Source organism: Pristiophorus japonicus, chromosome 16 (genome assembly GCF_044704955.1).
Source record: "Pristiophorus japonicus isolate sPriJap1 chromosome 16, sPriJap1.hap1, whole genome shotgun sequence".
Taxonomy (NCBI): domain Eukaryota; kingdom Metazoa; phylum Chordata; class Chondrichthyes; family Pristiophoridae; genus Pristiophorus; species Pristiophorus japonicus.
In genome coordinates, this window is record NC_091992.1 from 21,735,706 (window position 1) to 21,756,570 (window position 20,865).

General features: G+C 43.9%; 1 protein-coding gene and 1 long non-coding RNA gene across 4 annotated transcripts in view; one reads left to right on the forward strand and one right to left on the reverse strand.

Moving 5' to 3' along the window:
- The window catches only part of ssh2a (slingshot protein phosphatase 2a), a 166,514-nt gene that overhangs the window by 86,932 nt on the left and 58,717 nt on the right, over positions 1-20,865 (reverse strand). For 2 of the 3 annotated variants that reach the window (XR_011587250.1, XM_070857104.1), the window contains exon 1: positions 1,301-2,005. The exons of the other annotated variant lie outside the window; for it this stretch is intronic. Coding sequence is in view for 1 of the 2 variants with exons in the window: in XM_070857104.1 (XP_070713205.1) it covers positions 1,301-1,428 (128 nt within the window). In the remaining variant the exon portion in view is untranslated. Of the gene's footprint in view, positions 1-1,300; positions 2,006-20,865 lie in introns of those variants that run through there. 3 annotated transcript variants of the gene reach the window in all.
- LOC139226381 (uncharacterized) lies at positions 1,966-12,815 on the forward strand. The gene is made up of 3 exons (XR_011587251.1): positions 1,966-2,160; positions 4,275-4,383; positions 11,590-12,815. It is a non-coding gene; the product is annotated as an uncharacterized lncRNA (long non-coding RNA).

Consider the following 20,865-nt stretch of genomic DNA (forward strand, 5'->3'; position numbering starts at 1 on the left):
AAGGGTGGCCATTGTTGCCATGCAGGCAATCAACACTGCTATCAATTTGTACACAGCGAGATCCCAATAAGAGCAAGAGATAATGACCAGATAATTTGTTTAATGATGTTGACAGGGATAAATATTGGCCAGGACACCAAGGATAACTCCCCTGCACCAAATGATGGCACGTCCAACAGTAAAGCAGCCCCTCAATACTGTATCACACTGAAGTGTAAGCCTAGATTACATGCTGAAGTCTCCGAACTCATGACCTTCTGATTCATGCAAGATTGCCTTGGAATCAGAAGGTCATGGGTTCATGAAGACTACAGAGGCAAGTAAAAATCTGATGAATGACAGCTGGAGTTTGGATCAATCAGTACAAGAAAATTGCCTTCCTAGTGGCAATGATTCTGAAGAATTCTAGAACATTTTAATAAGTAATTGGGTTCTTGCAATGTACTGATCAATATTCGTCCTTCAACCACCAAACATTAAATGGTCACTGAGGTTTTTCTTTTCATTATTTGAGAGAACTTGCTGCCTAACGCGTTTGCCTACAAAATAACAGTGGCCCACGGGCTATACTTTTAAAGTAATTAATTGGCTGCGAAAGGTTTTGAGAAATTCCAAGGACATGAAAGGCATTATATAAATGCCAGCTCTTTCTCACTCAACATTCATGGTCGTTTCAGATGATAAAAATGAATTCTGAATACCTCATTTCTACTGCAGCTTCAAAATAGGTGGCATATACACACAAGATTGATTACAAAGTTAATTAGTGGGGGAAGGGGGGGGGAAGAGAGAGAGAGAGAGAGAGAGAGAGAGAGAGAGAAAGAAAGAGGAACGTTTCCTTCACTAAGCCAGGAAAAGGAAGGGCCAATCATCCATCAATCCAGTGCTCTTCCTGGCAGATCAATCAAGAAGTGACATTAATGCCAATTGTGGAATTTCTACCCAAATTCTAATAAACAGGATGGTATGGATTGGGAGGTAGCATTTTGGAAAATAGATTTCATTTTGCTCATAACATTGCTCAATGCATTAATATTTCATAGATTACTTAAGTGAAAAGACATCGATATGATGGCAACGATTACTGCAAGTGTGGGATAAAATCCAGCCAGCAGATGGGTTATTGAACACCTTAAATTACAAGTTCAATGCTGTAAATAACCCACCACAGAATACATTTCAAAAAGTGTTACTGTGAAAGTATCACTGGGCACTCTATACAGCCAATGCACACTTCATATATTGTTGGAATTATTCTATAGCAATATAAATTTAAATTGCATAGGGTATTTGTACTTACAGGAGATTGATCTCATTCTGTGAAATAACCGCATTTTCTGAGAAGTAAGGAGTCATCTTCACGCCATAGCAAGAACACCAGCTCCCGACCTCTGGCTTTCCTTCACTCAAGATAGCGTCCAGAGTCATCTGGACACATCAATTGAATATATATATATTTAAAAAGCTATCTGTCCTTATTTTTGCAATCGATCTCAAAAAAGGAACACATTTAGAATGTTAAAATGAAATCCGAGATTGTTAACTTCTTGCAGAATTGGAGGTCAAATCACTTGAAGGAGTTAACAGATAACCCGTGTCCTGTGGGCTAATTGGGCAAGGTTATCCGCGTTTTGTGCAGGGACTGGATTACTTTGCCGTACTGAGTGCAAACGGAACTCCGAGCACGGTATGCAAGTGTAAAGCGATGGGGCGCTGGCATGCACTCAGCACCGAGCTCTCGCTGCGTCTTGTGCCGGCTCAGCCTGTGCTGCCCTGCGATGCTACAGTTGTATCAAGGAAAGCACGTCAAATGCAGGGCAACCACAGGGATCACCGTTTCATTCTGAAGTTTCGAGGAGATTGGGCTGGAAGAATCTCTAATCCCTATCCTACTACTCCGGTGCGCTCTCACTTTGTGCATTCGTGCGTCCCTCTCTAAGTCTTTAGCTCCCTGTATAAACCCCACGCTGATCGAATAACTTATCCGCTCTGGTTTCCCGGTCAGCTGCTCCACAACTGCAGCGCACTTCCTCCACGGAGCCGGCGGGGGCGGGACGCCCAGGGGGTCATCAGACAAGTCGCAAAAGCTCGATTAAACTCTCATTCTTCCTGTATCATTTCGACCCAAAAAGCTTACTCGACGCCAAACTTCAACCGCAGGTAGTATTTTATTTTCCTAGCACAAACGCCGTTTCGGAGACAGCTAATTTGCAGCTACTTCACGTGTAAAATGTAACCAGTAATATACTTCCTTAAATCATTTGCTTTGTTAAATGAGTAAGACTTAATAGTATACACAGTTTAAACATAAATCTTAAATCTCTTTTATACTCACTGTCGATCTGACCACATGCCTTGAACACCAGCTCAGAGGAAGGGCAATCTGTCTTTTGAAACTTCTATCCACTTTTCTTCCCTCCCATCACAAAGGTACTTTACCTCTGCTTGGACACCCACCTAATGACCCAACTGAGAATGGCAATATATCTCCTGGGAGAAAGCAAATGCAAACATAAAATATTGGGATTTGAAGCTGGTTCTCATCCCAGTATTCTATTTCACTTAGTAAAGCATATTTCTATTAAGTTTCTGGTTTTCCTGAAAGCGCAGTGAGCAAATGCATTGCCTGGTGTGGTTGTAGCTGATAAAACTAGAACGGTAACTCAGGACGATAGTGTGTAGTCTGTAAGCGCCTTTTTAGCAAGAGCATTGTTAGGGGTGATAAAATTAGACTCAGTTTGGGGTAAGAAGGGAGGGTCTTGTTGCTACTAGTCACTATACAATGGGTCTTACTCGAAATGGTCTATGTGGAGTTCAGGTGGAGGAGATGTCACAAAGTAAAATAGCATGCTGACATTTTGCCTTATGCATGAAGAATGGTCAATTAGGCGAGGCATCAGAGACTGGCAGTATCTGTAGAACCTAACCCCACTACAGTTCAACAATGAGGGGAAATAATTTTTTTTTTTAAATACACATTTTTAAAATCCAGGAGAGACGTGAAATAATACTTTCTCAGTGACCCCAATTTGAAGTCTCCATGTGGAATCAGAAAGTCATTGAATGCCAGGTGATTCAACAAGGCAAGTCATCACAACTCAATTTGATGCAGTCCTCAACTGATTACATATGAAACACTCTTTCCAGCAGGGATCACTTGATCACAATCAGCTGAAAGATTTTTCTGCTACCTAATCCAGGAACATTGAAGCCAAATGTATTCATCTCTGTTGCTTTGGCAAGAATCTGTCAGCTCAGCATATTGTGTGATGTATTTATCCAATGGCCGTCATTCCTGGAATATTTTTAACTACAAAAAAAGATTTCTTAGAAAAAAAAGTCAGCAGAAGTAATTTGAGGAAATTAATCATGTATTAGTTTTTAATATTATTTATTTGAAATATGAATATGCACACTGTCAATGTCAGATAGGGAATCATGGCGCGTTTTCACCAGCCAGCATAGATTTTAGATATTGCTATTTTACAGATTCTGGGGGGAGCTGTATATATTTTTTACAATACTATTCACACTGATTCACTTTTCTTCACCTTGAATGAAATCACTGGGGTTTACATTGCAGTCCCTCAAGCAAGGTTTGCTAATTTATTAGGAGGCTGTTGCCACACAACAATGTCAGCAGTTCCTCCTCCCTTTAGAATTACTTTTTGAAGGGAATTATATATTATAGAACCACAGAAGTTTACAGCACAGAATGAGCCCATTTAGTGCATCATATCCATGCTAGAAAAAAAATCAAAACTATCCCCACTACCTTGCTCTCTTTTCATAACCCTGGATCTTTATGTATATCTACTCTTCAAATACACAATCTATACTGCAACTAATCCCCATGGCAAAGGATTTTATGCTCTCGAATTTCTCCTAATTTCCCTCGTCACTAAATGAGGAATTTCTATTAACATCCTTCAACACTGATTTTACAACCAAAGGAAATAGTTTCTTCCTATCTGCCCTATTAAAACTCAATTTGAAAAGCCTCTACTAACCCTGCTCTTGGTCTTCTCTTATCCAGTGGAAATAGATCCAGCATCAATCTCTCCACACAACTACAGTTCCTCATCCCTTGCATCATCCTGATGAATCTATGCTGTACATTCTCAATTACTTTAATGTTCTTTCTATAACAGAGCACCCAAAACAGCGCACAATATCCAACTGTGAATCACCTATTGTAAAGCATTTTGGGATATCCTGAGCTTATGAAAAGTGCTAATTAAATGCAAGTTATTTCTTCTCGTCTTATTTCCAAGTCAGGATGGTGTGTGACTTGGAGGTGATGGTGTTCCCATGTAGCTGCTGCCCTGATCCTTCTCGGTTGTAGAGGTCACAGGTTTGGGATGTGCTGTTGAAGATGCCTTGGTGAGTTGCTGCCATGTAGTGCGGTGCATCATGGAGCTGCTCTAATGACACAGTTGGTAATAGTGTATAAATGGCCTGGTGTTGTACCGGGAACGGACGCATTTCGTTGCCCGGATCCAACTTTGGTACACCGCCGCGGAGTGTCTGATTAAGGTCAACGGGTCTTTGACCGCACCCCTTCATTTTGGAAGAGGGGTGCGTCAGGGATGCCCCATGTCCGGTTAGTTAAATGCTATATGCGTGGAGCCTTTCCTGCGCCTCTTGCGGAAGAGGTTGATGGGACTGCAAGGGCCGGGCATGGAGGTCGTCCTCTCGGCTTACGCCGATGACGTGCTCCTCATGGTAGAGGATCCCATTAACATGTGAAGGATGCGTGAGTGTCGGAAGATTTATTCGGCTGCATCCTCCGCCAGGATCAACTACGAGAAATGTTCCGGACTTCTGGTGGGTGGACTCCCTGCTGGAGGAGTTCAGGCCTTTTGCCTCAAGTACAACTCATCTCTATCTGGGAGTCTACTTTAGCCCTGACAAAGAAGCCTGGCCAGCAAACTGGCAAGAGCTGGAGGCCAAAGTCGCCGCTCGCCTAGGGCGCTGGACAGAACTCAAGAGTGCTAGTCATAAACCAGCTGGTGGCCAGAATGCTATGGTACCGGTTGGTCACTTTGACCCCTCCCCCTGCGTTTGTCACCAAGATACAGAAGAAGCTGGTCAACTTCTTCTGGAACAACAGGAAGCACTGGGTCTCTGCTACGGTTCTGAGTCTCCCGCCTAAGAAGGACGGTCAGGCGTTGGTGTGCGTGAGCACCCAGGCTGCGACTTTCCGTCTTCAAACCCTGCAGAGATAATTCCACGTTGAGCACCCGCCTAGATGGTGTGCACTGGTGATGTATTTCTTCCGCCAGCAGTACTACCTCAATTATGACACGCAGCTCCTGTTTGTGAACCTGGGAGGCATCCGGACCGCCATGCAGGGGCTGCCCGACTTTTACTAGGAAATCAGTCACCACCATTCCCTGTCTGGAATGGTGGCTGTCCTTTGGGAGCCGCTGCTCGGGAATCCGTACCTACACGAGCGCGGTTTTAGGTGGCAGGCGGACAAGAGGGCTGTGTTTGGCAAGTCAGAGACATACTCGACGACGGAGGAGCGGGCTGGATGGCGCCTGAAGAGCTGGCACGGCGCCTGAAGAGCTGGCACAGCGCCTATCCTGGGCTGACGTCCGATGCGCGACCAATGCCATAGAGTCGCTAAAAACAGCATAGGGCCCTGATTCAGTTCGGTGTGTCGAGGATGCTCAAGCATGTGGGGTGATCCCGTCCTAACTGACCCCCGTCCGGATGGAATTTCTCATCGGCGCCAAGCTTTGAAACCTCCCTCGTGAGCTGGCGCCTCATGACTTGAGCCTCCTTTGGGAAATCCCCTCCGTGTCTTTCAGTTCTGCACGGAGGGGATCCCTGTACAGACTGTTCTTGCACACACTCCACTTTGCCATCCTAGTTAGCCATCCGGACACAACATGGCGCACCATCTTGCCATCCGGAGGAGGCGGGGGTCCCCAATGGAGTGTTCTCTACGCGGGAGTCCTCCCTTTATTTATTGGGTATTTGGCGTGACGGGTGTCTCATGGAGCAGTCCCGTGCAATAAGTTTTTGTCGGTTCACGGACTCCCAGGCCCTCTGTAATTTCTACGGTCTGGAGGAATCAGTGTTCTACGTTTATGTACATTGTGAGAGGTTGCAGCCCCTCTTCCATTATTTGAAGGGACTGCTCCTCAAATTCTGGTTGCACTTCAGTCCCACACTCCTAATCTTTGGGCACCCTGTGCGGAGGGGAGCGGGCAGGTCGGAAGGCCTCCTCGAAGGACTGCTCCTGGGCATGGCCAAGGGGGCTATCAACTGGTCCAGGCAGCGGGCGGTCGAAGGGGTCGTTCAGCCCGACTGCCTGCCTCTCTCCCGCGGTTACAACTGAGCCAGGGTGTCCCTGGAGATGGAGCATGCGGTGTCCACCCGTATGCCTGTGGCCTTCCGTGAGAGGTGGGCGCCAGAGGGCCTGGAGTGCATCACCCCCGGCAACCAAATTTTAATTTGACCATTTAAAGTTTAATTTGTTTAAATTGTCAGTTTTAGTGCCCCTTTAATAAGGGGGCATTTGATTTACAGGTGCAACTAAAATAGTTGTACTGGGAACTGTAGCATAGTGGCTATGTTACTGGGCTAGTAATCCAGCAGTGAGAGTTCAAATCCCACCACGGCAGCTAGGGAATTGAAATGCAGTTAATTAAATAAATCTGGAATAAAGCGCTAGTATCAGTAACATTGCAATGTCGTAAAAACCCATCTGGTTCACTTATGTCCTTTAGCCGTCCTTACTTATGTCCTTTAGCCGTCCTTACTTAGTCTGGTCTATATGTGACTCCAGACACACAGCAATGTGGTTGACTCTTTCTTAACTGCTCTCTGAAAGCTACTCCGTTGTAACAAACCGCTATGGAAAACAATAAAAAAAACAAACGGACCACCCAGCATCAATCTTGGCACGGGCTATAGACACGACAACAGAACACCCAGCCCAGTCGACCCTGCCAAGTCCTCCTCACCAACACCTGGGGACTTAATGTGCCAAAATTGGGAGAGCTGTCCAACCAATCAAGCAACAGCCTGACAATCATACTCACAGAATCACACCTTTCAGCTAATGTCCCAGATTCCTCCATCACCATTCCTGGGTATGTCCTGTCTCAGCGGCTAGACAGACCCACAAGAGGTAGTGGCACAGTCAGGAGGGAGTGGCCCTGGAAGTCCTCAACATTGACTCTGCACTCCATGAAGTCTCATGGCTTCAGGTCAAGCATGGGCAAGGAAACCTCCTGCTGATCGCCTGCCGCTCACCCGTCCCCCCCCCCCCCCCTCAGCTGATGAATCAGTACCCCTCCATGTTGAACACCACTTGGAAGGAGGACAAAGTAGCAAGGGCACAGAATGTACTCTGGGTGAGAGACTTCAATATCCATCACAGAGTGGCTCAGTAGCATCACTACTGACTGAGCTGGCCGAGTCCTGAAGGACATGTCTACCAAAATGGGCCTGCGGCAGGTGGAGAGAAACACTAGGGATAAACCTACTTAACCTCATCCTCAACAATCTACCCATTGCAGATGCATCTGTCCATGACAGGATTGGTAGCAGTGACCACTGCACAGTCCTTGTGGAGATGAAGTCCCATCTTCAAACTGAGGACAGCCGCCATCATGTTGTGTGGCACTACCACCATGCTAAATGGGATAGATTCAGACTAGATCTAGCAGCTCAAAACTAAGCCTACAGTGCCTCCTGGATGCCATCAGCAGCAGCAGAATTATTCCACCATAATCTGTAACCTTATGGTCTGACATTTCTCGACTCTACCATTACCATCAAGCCATGGGACCAACCCTGGTTCAATCAGGAGTGCGGAAGAGCATGCCAGGAGCAGCACGAGGTGTACCTAAAAAATAAGGTGCCAACCTGGGCGAGCTGCAACAGAGAACTACATGCATGCTAAACAATGGAAGCAGCAGGCTATAACCATGGCTAAGCGATCCCACAATCAATGGATCAGATCATGAATGCTGGTGGACCAATAAACAACTAACAGGAGGAGCAGGCTCCATGAATACCCCCATCCTCAATGATTGCAGAGCCCAGCACACAAGTGCAAAAGACAGGGCTGAAGCATTTGCAATCATCTTCAGGCAGAAGTGCCGAGTGGATGATCCATAATCTGCCTCCTTCAGAGGTCCCCACCATCACAGAAGTGAGTCTTCAACCAATTCGATTCACTCCACGTGATATTAAGAAACGGCTGATAAGCTTGTGCTATAATTCAGTGCAGTGGGCCCCGATAACATCCCGACTGCCGTTGTGAAGTGCTCCAGCACTAGCTAAGCTGTTCCAGTACAGCTACAACACTGATCTAGCTGACAATGTGAAAAACTGCCCAGTATGTCCTGTCCACAAAAAGGACAAATCCAGCTAATTACAGCCCATCAGTCCGCTCCCAATCATGGAAGCGGTCATCAACAGTGCTATCAAGCGGCACTTACCAATAACCTATTCACCGATGCTCAGTTTGGATTCCGCCAGGAACACACTGCCCCAGACCTCATTACAACCTTGGTCCAAACATGGACAAGAGCTGAATTCCAGAGATGAGGAGAGAGTGACTGCCCTAGACATCAAGGCAGCATTTGACCAAGTGTGGCATCAAGGAGCCCTAGTAAAACTGGTCAATGGGAATCAGGGGGGAAACTTTTCACTGGCTGGAGTCATACCTATCACAAAGGAAGATGGTTGTGATTGTTGGAGGTCAATCATTGTCAACTCCAGGACATCGCTGCGAGAGTTCCTCAAGGCAGTGCCCTAGGCCCAAACATCTTCAGTTGCTTCATCAATGACCTTCCGTCCATCATAAAGGTCAGACGTGGCGAAGTTCGCTGACGACTGCACAGTGTTCAGTTCCATTCGCAACACCTCAGATGATGAAACAGTCCATGCCCACATACAGCAAGACCGGGATTAAATTCAGGCTTGGGCTGATAAGTGGCAAGTAACATTCTCGCCACACAAATGCCAGGCAATGACTATCTCCAACAAGCGAGAGTCTAACCACCTCCCCTTGACATTCAACAGTATTTCCATCGATGAACCCCCACCATCAACATCCTGGGGGTCACCATTGACCAGAAACTTAACTGGACCAGCCACATAAATACTGTGGCAACAAGAGCAGGTCAGAGGCTGGGTACTCTGTGGTGAGTATCTCACCTCCTGACTCTCCAAACCCTTTGCACCATCTACAAGGCACAAGTCAGGAGTGTGATGGAATATTCTCCACTTGGCTGGATGAGTGTAGCTCCAACGATAAAGCAGCTCGACGCCATCCAGGACAAAACAACCCGCTTGATTGGCAGCTCATCCACCACCTTAAACATTCACTCCCTCCACCATCGGCACACCGTGGCTGCAGTGTGTACCATATACAAGATGCACTGCAGCAACTCGCCACTGCTTCTTCGGTAGCACCTCCCAAACCCGCGACCTCTACCACCTAGAAGGACAAGGGAGCACCATCACCTGTAAGTTCCACTCCAAGTTACACACCATCCTGGCTTGGAAATGTATCACCATTCCTTCATCCTCGCTGGGTCAAATTCCTGGAACTCCCTCCCCAACAGTACTGTGGGAGTGCCTTTATTACAAGGACTGCAGCGGTTCACCGCCACCATCTTAGAGGGCACTTTGGGATGGACAATAAATGCTGGTCTTGCCAGCGACGGCCACATTCCAGAACAATTTTTTTTTAAATCACCACCTTCAAATAAAGAGGAGAAAAGGGCGAGCAAGAATCAGTGAACTTTTCACCTGAATTAAACAAACTACAAAAAGGAGGTTCACCAATCCTGTACTCCTATCAAGCATGGAACAGACATCAGAACAATATTGTTGTAGCATTATCTTTGACTTGTGCTTCCTTCAAGCTTGGCTCCGTGCCAGGAGCGGAATCAGTGAATTTACCCTCACATTTTAATGAAGAAAAAAAAACATTCCCAAACACCAATTTTCAGAATTACTTTATTAAGCAAACATTGAAGTTTTTTTGATAAATGCAGTACCATGGAAAAATGTGATCCATTAAAATCTCTCTCTCGGATGAGTGCTTAGTATATGATGAAATGGGATGACTTTCCACTTAAGATTGTTTTTGGTGTGATGAAATCTGTACTGGATATCCATTTTCAACTACATAACCGATACCAATAGGCTTAACATTGTGTTCATTAAGCAATAGGGTCATGCAACATAACATTTGAACACACAGTACATTATAAGAGGATCAAATGTAGGCTTGATGATGCAATTTCCTGATTGGAACAAAAGTAAAGCTCAACGTCAACACACGTAATAAAAGGCAAGATGAGGCAAGAAGTCCCTGTACCCTTGCAAAACACACAAGAAAATTTAAAATTAACTTCTCCGATTATATTGGTCAGTATACAGTCGAGATCGCCATAAATAGTTCAAACACCAGAACAGAATATGAAAACAAGTTCCATAACAAAAGCCCAGGTTAAAAGCAAACTGTAGATATTTATTTATGAACATAGCAGTGTCTCAATGGTTCTGTGATATCAAATGAGTTTTACCATTCCTAGAATAGTGAAGTAGAACGGATAAAACCAGTATACATGTCCTGAGTTTCAGCAGTGAATGCAGGCACTAATAAAAATACCGTCAGGCTGACCCCTACCACAGTGCACTTTCACTCAACTGAAAGAGGGGCAAGGCTGGTGTCACATGGAACCTGCTGGAAAATAGGTTCTGCTGCCAAGTCTGCAAATGGACTTACAAAAGTTAGGTGCATTATACTGGCTCCACTTAAAAAGTGATGTGCAAGTGAGCATCTAATAGATGGTCCAGTCTAATGCAAGGACATCAACGTGAAACGTTGGACCTGAAATTCCGCTCGGAGACTTCTTTTGGCCGAATGCCTCCGACCGGAGAATTTTTACGCAATTACCTGACGGTCCCGGAGGAGCGTGGGATTCCGGTGGGGAGGCCTTCTCTTCCCGCGCTGCGAAGCGCACTCCCGTTCTCCAGGTTCCAACACAGAAGGTGCAGTCACATGTGGCTGCACAATCAGGTAAAGTATTCTCATTAATAGCAATGAGAACTCCTTATCTATAAGTTCTCATTACTATTGAGAAAAAACAAACACACTAAACACAAAAAAATAAACACACCTCACATAATAAAAATTAATTGAAATTAAAGTTATTTCACGTCTTAGAAAAAATATATTCTGATTTTTTAAAGTTTTGTAATTAGGGTTTAAAATAAACTTACCTTAGTGGGCAGGATTTTTAAACAGAAAAATGTGTTTTTAAATTTTATTTTTATGTTTTAAAGCTCTTATGCCACAAGTTTTAAGAACATTCACTGGGCAAGAGATGGGCAAATACCACAATTTTGCCCATGCGAATGTCCTTGCTGCCAAGATGTGTGCGGTCTGTCAAGCTCTGGCTTGACCGATCGGAAAAGCCAGTTTTTGGCATTTGTGCATTGAGTGTCAAAAAACAGCTTTTGCAATGCCTTCCCGGGTCCGTATACACTCCATACGGACCCGGGGAGGACGGAATTTCATGGCCATTAACTCTGTTTCTCTCTCCACAGATGCTGCCTGACCTGCTGAGTATTTCCAGCAATTTTCTGTTTATATATCCATTACATGGTTGTGCAACAGCGCAATGGAACCTTGCATGTTAATGTGATCCATGACGAAGTATAAGCCAGGAAAAAGGCCAATTTTCAATTGCAGTGCAGTTGGTTTTGTTTGGTGTAAATCGAAGATCTTGGAACAGGAAAAGTCTACTGGCCCCAAAACATGTCCCTTTTTCATTGGTCAAGAGCACCCATCACCTTCAGAGCACATTCATTAATTCCTTCTCTTCGTATAGAATGCACCAGCAACAGCCAATTTAAATAGCAAACTTATACGGCCAGGTTGGAAACACACAGTCAAGAGAGCGCTAGGTGCAAAACAATGAGTGTCTGCTTTCTCAAAACATTAATTTAAAAACCCTCTGGTTCAGTTTATATAATACCCAGAATCTTGTTTGGAAGTAGGATGGGAAAAAGAAAAAGGCAGAGTCATAAATGAAAATTATTTACACTATTTTATGGAGATAATTAACTCAAAGGCTCCAATTTAATAAATTTACTACACGGAGGTCAGTCACTTCACTCTGATGTCCAGAATCCTGCGAAGCCACATACCATTCAGGAGAATTTAGTGGTGTTGATGTGTGCTGGAGCCAGTGTCAGAAGAAACAATCTATTGTTAAATCGATGCAAATGCTACTGGGGCTGTTGTAAGGGGTGCTACAATTTGCCTCAGTGCCCCAAGTTGGGGGTAAATCAGCTAGGGCTCTTACTCCTGATTACTTTCTAGTATCCCCTGCTGGAAAGGGCATCGATATCAGATGAACTGTACTAACGAGTCCACACCTTTAGGAAAGGAAGGAAATAAAAAGGAGCAAACTGGAGTATAATTATCCTTCAGCTACTCTGGCGAAATCCTAGTAGATTAGTACAATTAGATCAATTTTAGAATATCACTTTTGGGATTGGCATAAAGTTATTATAAACAAGTGATCCAATACTAAATTAAACCTGACTCCATTCAATTGTGTGTGCAAGCAGATGGTTTTCCCATGGTGTTACCATATACGGAGAAGTCCTAATGTTGACACAGAGATCAGACATGACTTGTTTATTTGTATGAGTAACAGGTGATTATTACCTGTCTAGTTGTGAAATAACTGGTCTGTCTCAAAGGCTTTTTCCTTTTGTTTAAAAATATAGCAGTTAAGATAGATAATAAAAAGTTGCCTTTAAATAAGCCAGAATAAACTTCTATTTTTTGTTATCAGACCCTTGCATACCCCTCAATTTATATTCAAGTAGAAACATAGAAACATAGAAAATAGGTGCAGGAGCAGGCCATTCAGCCCTTCTAGCCTGCACCGCCATTCAATGAGTTCATGGCTGAACATGAAACTTCAGTACCCCCTTCCTGCTTTCTCGCCATAACCCTTGATCCCCCGAGTAGTAAGGACTTCATCTAACTCCCTTTTGAATATATTTAGTGAATTGGCCTCAACTACTTTCTGTGGTAGAGAATTCCACAGGTTCACCACTCTCTGGGTGAAGAAGTTTCTCCTCATCTCGGTCCTAAATGGCTTACCCCTTATCCTCAGACTGTGACCCCTGGTTCTGGACTTCCCCAACATTGGGAACATTCTTTCTGCATCTAACCTGTCTAAACCCGTCAGAATTTTAAACGTTTCTATGAGGTCCCCTCTCATTCTTCTGAACTCCAGTGAATACAAGCCCAGTTGATCCAATCTTTCTTGATAGGTCAGTCCCGCCATCCCGGGAATCAGTCTGGTGAACCTTCGCTGCACTCCCTCAATAGCAAGAATGTCCTTCCTCAAGTTAGGAGACCAAAACTGTACACAATACTCCAGGTGTGGCCTCACCAAGGCCCTGTACAACTGTAGCAACACCTCCCTGCCCCTGTATTCAAATCCCCTCGCTATGAAGGCCAACATGCCATTTGCTTTCTTAACCGCCTGCTGTACCTGCATGCTAACCTTCAATGACTGATGTACCATGACACCCAGGTCTCGTTGCACCTTCCCTTTTCCTAATCTGTCACCATTCAGATAATAGTCTGTCTCTCTGTTTTTACCACCAAAGTGGATAACCTCACATTTATCCACATTATACTTCATCTGCCATGCATTTGCCCACTCACCTAACCTATCCAAGTCACTCTGCAGCCTAATAGCATCCTCCTCGCAGCTCACACTGCCACCCAACTTAGTATCATCCGCAAATTTGGAGATACTGCATTTAATCCCCTCGTCTAAATCATTAATGTACAATGTAAACAGCTGGGGCCCCAGCACAGAACCTTGCGGCACTCCACTAGTCACTGCCTGCCATTCTGAAAAGTACCCGTTTACTCCTACTCTTTGCTTCCTGTCTGACAACCAGTTCTCAATCCACGTCAGCACACTACCCCCAATCCCATGTGCTTTAACTTTGCACATTAATCTCTTGTGTGGGACCTTGTCGAAAGCCTTCCAAATATACCACATCAACTGGTTCTCCTTTGTCCACTTTACTGGAAGCATCCTCAAAAAATTCCAGAAGATTTGTCAAGCATGATTTCCCTTTCACAAATCCATGCTGACTTGGACCTATCATGTCACCATTTTCCAGATGCACTGCTATGACATCCTTAATAATTGATTCCATCATTTTACCCACTACTGAGGTCAGGCTGACCGGTCTATAATTCCCTGTTTTCTCTCTCCCTCCTTTTTTAAAAAGTGGGGTTACATTGGCTACCCTCCACTCCATAGGAACTGATCCAGAGTCAATGGAATGTTGGAAAATGACTGTCAATGCATCCGCTATTTCCAAGGCCACCTCCTTAAGTACTCTGGGATGCAGTCCATCAGGCCCTGGGGATTTATCGGCCTTCAATCCCATCAATTTCCCCAACACAATTTCCCGACTAATAAAGATTTCCCTCAGTTCCCCCTCCTTACTAGACCCTCTGACCCCTTTTATATCCGGAAGGTTGTTTGTATCCTCCTTAGTGAATACCGAACCAAAGTACTTGTTCAATTGGTCTGCCATTTCTTTGTTCCCCGTTATGACTTCCCCTGATTCTGACTGCAGGGGACCTACGTTTGTCTTCACCAACCTTTTTCTCTTTACATACCTATAGAAACTTTTGCAATCCGCCTTAATGTTCCCTGCAAGCTTCTTCTCGTACTCCATTTTCCCTGCCCTAATCAAACCCTTTGTCCTCCTCTGCTGAGTTCTAAATTTCTGAGGGGCCATTTCAGAAGCAAAACAAATCTTAATTCCTTTCTCCAAATAGCCCTATAAAACACTACTGCTACAAGTATGCAGATTCATTATTTATCTGGAATAGTTATCTTAATGTTCACAATCTTGGTGTCATACTTAACCCTGAAATGAGCTTTTGACCACATATCCGCATCATAACTAAGACCGCCTATTTCCACCGCTGTAACATTGTGGTCTCCGCCCTTGCCTCAGCTCATCTGATGCTGAAGCCCCATCCATGCCTTTGTTACCCATAGACTTGACTACTCCAACGCACTCCTGGCTGGCATCCATGTTCTAGCCTACGTAAATTAGAGGTGATCCAAACTCAGCTTCCCGTGTCCTAACTCACACCAAGTCCCGCTCACCCATCGCCCCTGTGCTCGCTGACCTACATTGGCTTCCAGTTAAGCAACACCTCAATTTCAAAATTCTTATCATTATTTTCAAATCTCTCATCTCCTCCAGCCCCACAACCCCCCTGGAGATGTCTGCGCTCCTCTAATTCTGCCCTCCTGAGCATCTCCGATTATATTCGCTCAACCATTGGTGGCCATGCCTTCTGTTGTCTTGGCCTGTGGAACTCCCAGCCTAAACCTCTCTGCCTCTCATTCCTCCTTCAAGACGCTCCTTAAAACATACCTCTTTGGTCACCTGCGCTAATTTCTAATTATGTGGCTTGGTGTCAAATTTTTATCGTATAATACTCCTGCCTAGTGCTTTGCTATGTTTCACTACGTTAAAGGTGCTATATAAATACAAGTTGTTGTTGTTAATCCAGGCTAGGTAGGCAAGTGTCATTGAATAGAGCTAGACTACTTGGGCCATCAGTTCTCAAAGCATTTAACTAGATTTTTAAAGTTGAATGCAAAACCCTCTCCCATTGTGTGTGTGTAATGGCAGACACAGTGGTCACTCGCTGGTTGTTTACTGTGCACTGCAGGCAATTATTTTTATAGATGTGAAACTGATTGAAGAGATGAGTTTATGGAACACATAACTCAGCAAGTTTACATTGATAAGCAGAGGTCAGATTAAAGGCAGCACAGGCTTTATTCCAATTACACATTGCTAGTACAAGTGTGATTTTGAATACACAAAAAGCAAAGCATCTGCAGATGCTGCAAATCAGACAGAAACAAATAGCTGGAATCACTCAGCATTTGAGAAGATAGATCCTGAAATGCTAACTTGTGTTCTCAGTAGATGTTGACTCACCATCTAATATAGATTGGATTAAAACAAGCATGAACTATATGTCCAGCATGTGGCTATGAATTAAAATCACCACCCAGTGTGTGTGCACGCCAGACAGTGCATCAATGTGCACACATTGTAAAACTGTTGGGTAGGAAGGAGAGGACAAACCGTGGATGGGTAACATGATGGGACAAAATTAATTTTTTTTCAAAATCAGAATTTGGGAACAATTCCCAGTCAATTAATGCAACCAAGTTGCATCCGCATACATTCAAAATGACACGAGCGTTAGACAACCTTCTTCTACTATTAGTAAATAAGATGCAAGAATATTGACTACAAAAGCTGTAAACCTCAAGAAAGAAAAACGGATAAAAAGACATGCCTTTATATGGCACCTTACCATGTCTCGGAAATGTTCCGCAGTGCACACAATGTAGTAACTCTTGTGTCGGCAAACCATTCAGCCATTTTGTGCAGAACTATGTCCCACAAACATAGAAAATAGGTGCAGGAGTAGGCCCTTTGAGCCTGCACCACCATTCAATAAGATCATGGCTGATCATTCACCTCAGTACCCCTTTCCTGCTTTCTCTCCATACCCCTTGATCCCCTTAGCTGCAAGGGCCATATCCAACTCCCTCTTGAATATATCCAATGAATTGGCATCAACAACTCTCTGCGGTAGGGAATTCCACAGATTCACAACTCTGTTTCTCCTCATCTCGGTCCGACATGGCTTACCCCTTATCCTTAGACTGTGACCCCTGGATCACAGTTGTGATCTGGACATAACTATAGGAAGAAAAATAACATTTACAGACATAAAAATGGGAGTGTGTGGTTAACTATTGGTCCAAACATGGACAAAAGAGCTGAATTCCAGAGGTGAGGTGAGAGTGACTGCCCTTGACATCAAGGCAGCATTTGACTGAGTGTGGCATCAAGAAGCTCCAGTAAAACTGAAGTCAATGGGAATCAGGGAAAAAAAACACTCCACTGGCTGGAGTCATACCCAGCACAAAGGAAGATGGTTGTGGTGGTGGGAGGCCAATCATCTCAACCCCAGAACTCCACTGCAGGAGTTCTTAGGGCAGTGTCCTAGGCACAACCATCTCCAGCCACTTCATCAATGACCTTCCCTCCAACACAAGATCAGAAGTGGGGATATTTGTTGATGATTGCAGTGTTCAGTTCCATTTGAAAATCCTCACATAATGAAGCAGTCTATGCCCACATGCAAGCAAGACCTGGATGACATGCAGGTTTAGGCTGATAAGTGACAAGTAACATTCACACCACACAAGTGCCAGGCAATGACCATCTACACCAAAAGCACATCTAACCACCACCCCTTAACATCCAATGGAATTACCATCGGCGAATTCCCCAACATCCACATCCTGGGAGTCACCATTGACCAGAAACTTAACTGGACCAGCCACATAAATACTGTGGCTACAAGAGTGGGTCAGAGGCTGGGTTTTCTGCGGCGAGTGTCTCAACTGACTTCTCAAAGCCTTTCCGCCACCTACAAGGTCTAACTCAGGAGCATGATGGAATACTCTTCACTTGCCTGGATGAGTGCAGCTCCAACACCCAAGAAGCTCGACACCATCCAGGACAAAGCAACCCGCTTGATTGGGGCACCATCCACCATCTTAAAGATTCACTCGCTCCACCATCAGCACACCGTGGCTGCAGTGTGTACCATCTACAAGATGCACTGCAACAACTCGCCAAGGCTTCTTCACAGTACCTCCCAAACCCACAACCTGTACCACCTAGAAGGACAAGGGCAGTAGGCACATAGGAACACCATCTCCTCCAAGTCACATACCATCCCGACTTAAATATAATGGCCGTTCCTTCATAATCGTTGGGTTAAAATCCTGGAACTCCCTCCTTAACAGCACTATGGGAGCACCTTCAAGTGGACTGCAGCAGTTCAAGGCGGCAGCTCACCACAACTGTCTCAAGGGCAATTGGGCATAGGAAATAAATATTGGCCTTGCCAGTGATGCCCACATCCCAAGAAATAATTTTTAAACAGGGGACTATAAACATCCTCAGAAGGACAGAAAAGTTAGTAGATTGAGCAAAATAGATGTCGGTTGAAATTTAATGCAGAGAAATTTGAGAGGATGCATTGAGAGGAGCAAAGAGAATAAATATACATTAAATGATTAAAAACTTGAAAAGGAGCAGAAATTTGGCTAGACATACAAATCTTAAAATAGTAAAGAGAACAAATTAATAAGTTAAAAAACATATGGGGTCCCAGGCTTTATAAACCGGAGCAGAGTGTACAAAAGCAAATCTATGCAAAGCATTTGATAGGTTGCAGTTGGAATACTGTGTTCAGTATTAAAATTCCTATTTTAGGAATTATGTCAAGTCCATGGAGGCAGTGTAGAAGAGAGTTACTAAGATGATACTAGGGACGAAAGGCTTTAGTTATGAAGATAGAATTTTCATTAGAACAAAGATCTGACAAGAGTCTATTTCCACTAATTGACGAGTTGGTAACTAGAGGGCATACATTTAAGATGGTCACCAAGAGAGTGCGGTTAAGATTTTAAAAATTATACTGAAGGTCGTTCGGTCACGAAACAGTACCAGAAGCAGAATCCATAAGAGCTCTTAAACGGGATGTGGATAAATATTTTTTTTAAATAAATAAATAATGAATATGGGGAAAGAACAGCAGCATGTGACTAATGCAAAGTCTGTCAGAGAGCTGGCATGAACATAATGGAACACTGCTGTAAAATTCTGTAATTCTAGTGGTGTTTGAAGGTGAAATATTGTCAGGATATAGGGACAACTTCATGCTCTTTTTCAACTAGTTCAATGAAATATTTAATGGCCATGTGAACCAGTAGAACAAGCAAACAGGGACTCAGTTTAATGTTTCACCTTGAGGACAGCATCCCCATAGAACTGCACTGGAGTGTCATCCTAGATCCAAAAACTTTTTTGGCTGAGTCAGAAGTTACTACCTGTAATTGACCCAAGCTGACACTTGGTCCCTGGTCTAAACTGTTCCTAAAAAGCAGTTTTGTCAATAGAACGTATGGAGAATGAAGCTGTGCTTCAGCAAATGTTCGGGTGCCCCGTGAATGACACCATGAACAGGAAATAATGAAGAAAAACCATGTGGGTTTTACCCTTATCTCTCAATGTGGATTCTATCCCGATAAAACAGTAAAGTGTACGATAAAAGATTAAATCACAAAGCCGTCCAGTCACCAACCCTTTCCAATTTAGCATTGACTTTATTTTACTGACATTAATCACTTCAGCTACACTGCAGCCACCGTATCTCGAAACAAAGGGCTCGCAATATTTACAAGTCCAAAGATTACAGAAGGGAGTGTGTGTTAAGTAACACAATATTTTTAGCATGGATGATCAGAGATATTTTATACTCCTTCAGTGTGTGATGTTAGCAACATTTCACAAAATGTTGTGCTTCCATCTGTGAGCAGCTTGTAGTTCTGAACCCAAAGTCTAGCAAATAATTAGAGTTCAAATGAAGTAAACACCTTCAGATAACTGGAAAAGTTTACTCCCTCTTTATCCAGAATCCCCCACCTCGTTGCCAACTACATTGAATCACATCCTTACTTCACGTCATTGAAACTATGCAATGTCTCTCTCTAATTGCATGTTTATTGTTTATGATACAAGTCTGAGTCATAACTCAAGCTAGAAATAGATGATCAAAACTTCCTACCATCATTTAAACAGAATGTTTCTTCGAGAGTGTACATGGCTTCGTAATAAGTACTCCTCCAACAGTTAACTCCAATAAAACTGGGGTTGATTAAAGACTTGTAAATACAGTAAGGAAAATATTAAAATCAACTTGGCATTTATCATTCCACATTTGTCTTTCATGACACATTCACTAATAATAAGCCTACAGTTGGTCATGTTAACCGTTTGCTCTTTTTGCCATTGTGCTCCCAATTAAAATGACAGACTTTCTGTCTAATCTGCAAACTATTTACCTTAAGAACCAATGGTTAAATAATAACAGCTAAAAAAATCTAGCTGGTATTGTAAAAGAACTATTCAAGCTGATGCATTTATTAAAATAGTTCTAGATTCAAGTAGGTTTCTGGCTATATGGAAAGAACAAAAAGAGAAGGGCTAAATCATTCTGGAATCTTGGTTCAGAGTTCTTTGTTTAGTCTTCAAACCGTAACTATTCATGGAGGTGTCATTTTGTGACACAACCTACTTTTTATTGTGTGTGTTCCAGGATGTGGGCATCGCTGGCAAGGACAGCATTTATTGCCCATCCCTAATCACCTGCGAGGTGGTGATGGTGAGCCGCCTTCTTGAACTGCTGCAGTCCTTGTGGTGAAGTTACTCCCACAGTGCTGTTAGGGAGGGAATTCTAGGATTTTGACCCAGTGACGATGAAGGAATGGCAATATATTTCCAAGGCAGAATGATGTGTAACTTGGAGGGGAACTTGAAGGTGATGGTGTTCTCATGCGCCTGCTGCCCGGGTCCTTCTAGGTGATAGAGGTAGCTGGTTTGGGAGGTGCTGCCGAAGAAGCCGTGGCAAGTTGCTGCAGTGCATCTTATAGATGGTAAACACTGCAGCCACAAGTGGTGTAGGGAGTGAATGCTTAAGGTGGTAGATGAGGTGCCAATCAAGCGGGCTGCTTTGTCCTGGCTGGTGTCGAGCTTCTTGAGTGTTGTTGGAGCTGCACTCATCCAGGCAAGTGGAAAATATTCCATCACACTCCTGACTTGTGCCTTGTAGATGATGAAAAGACTTCGAGGAGTCAGGTGGTGAGACAC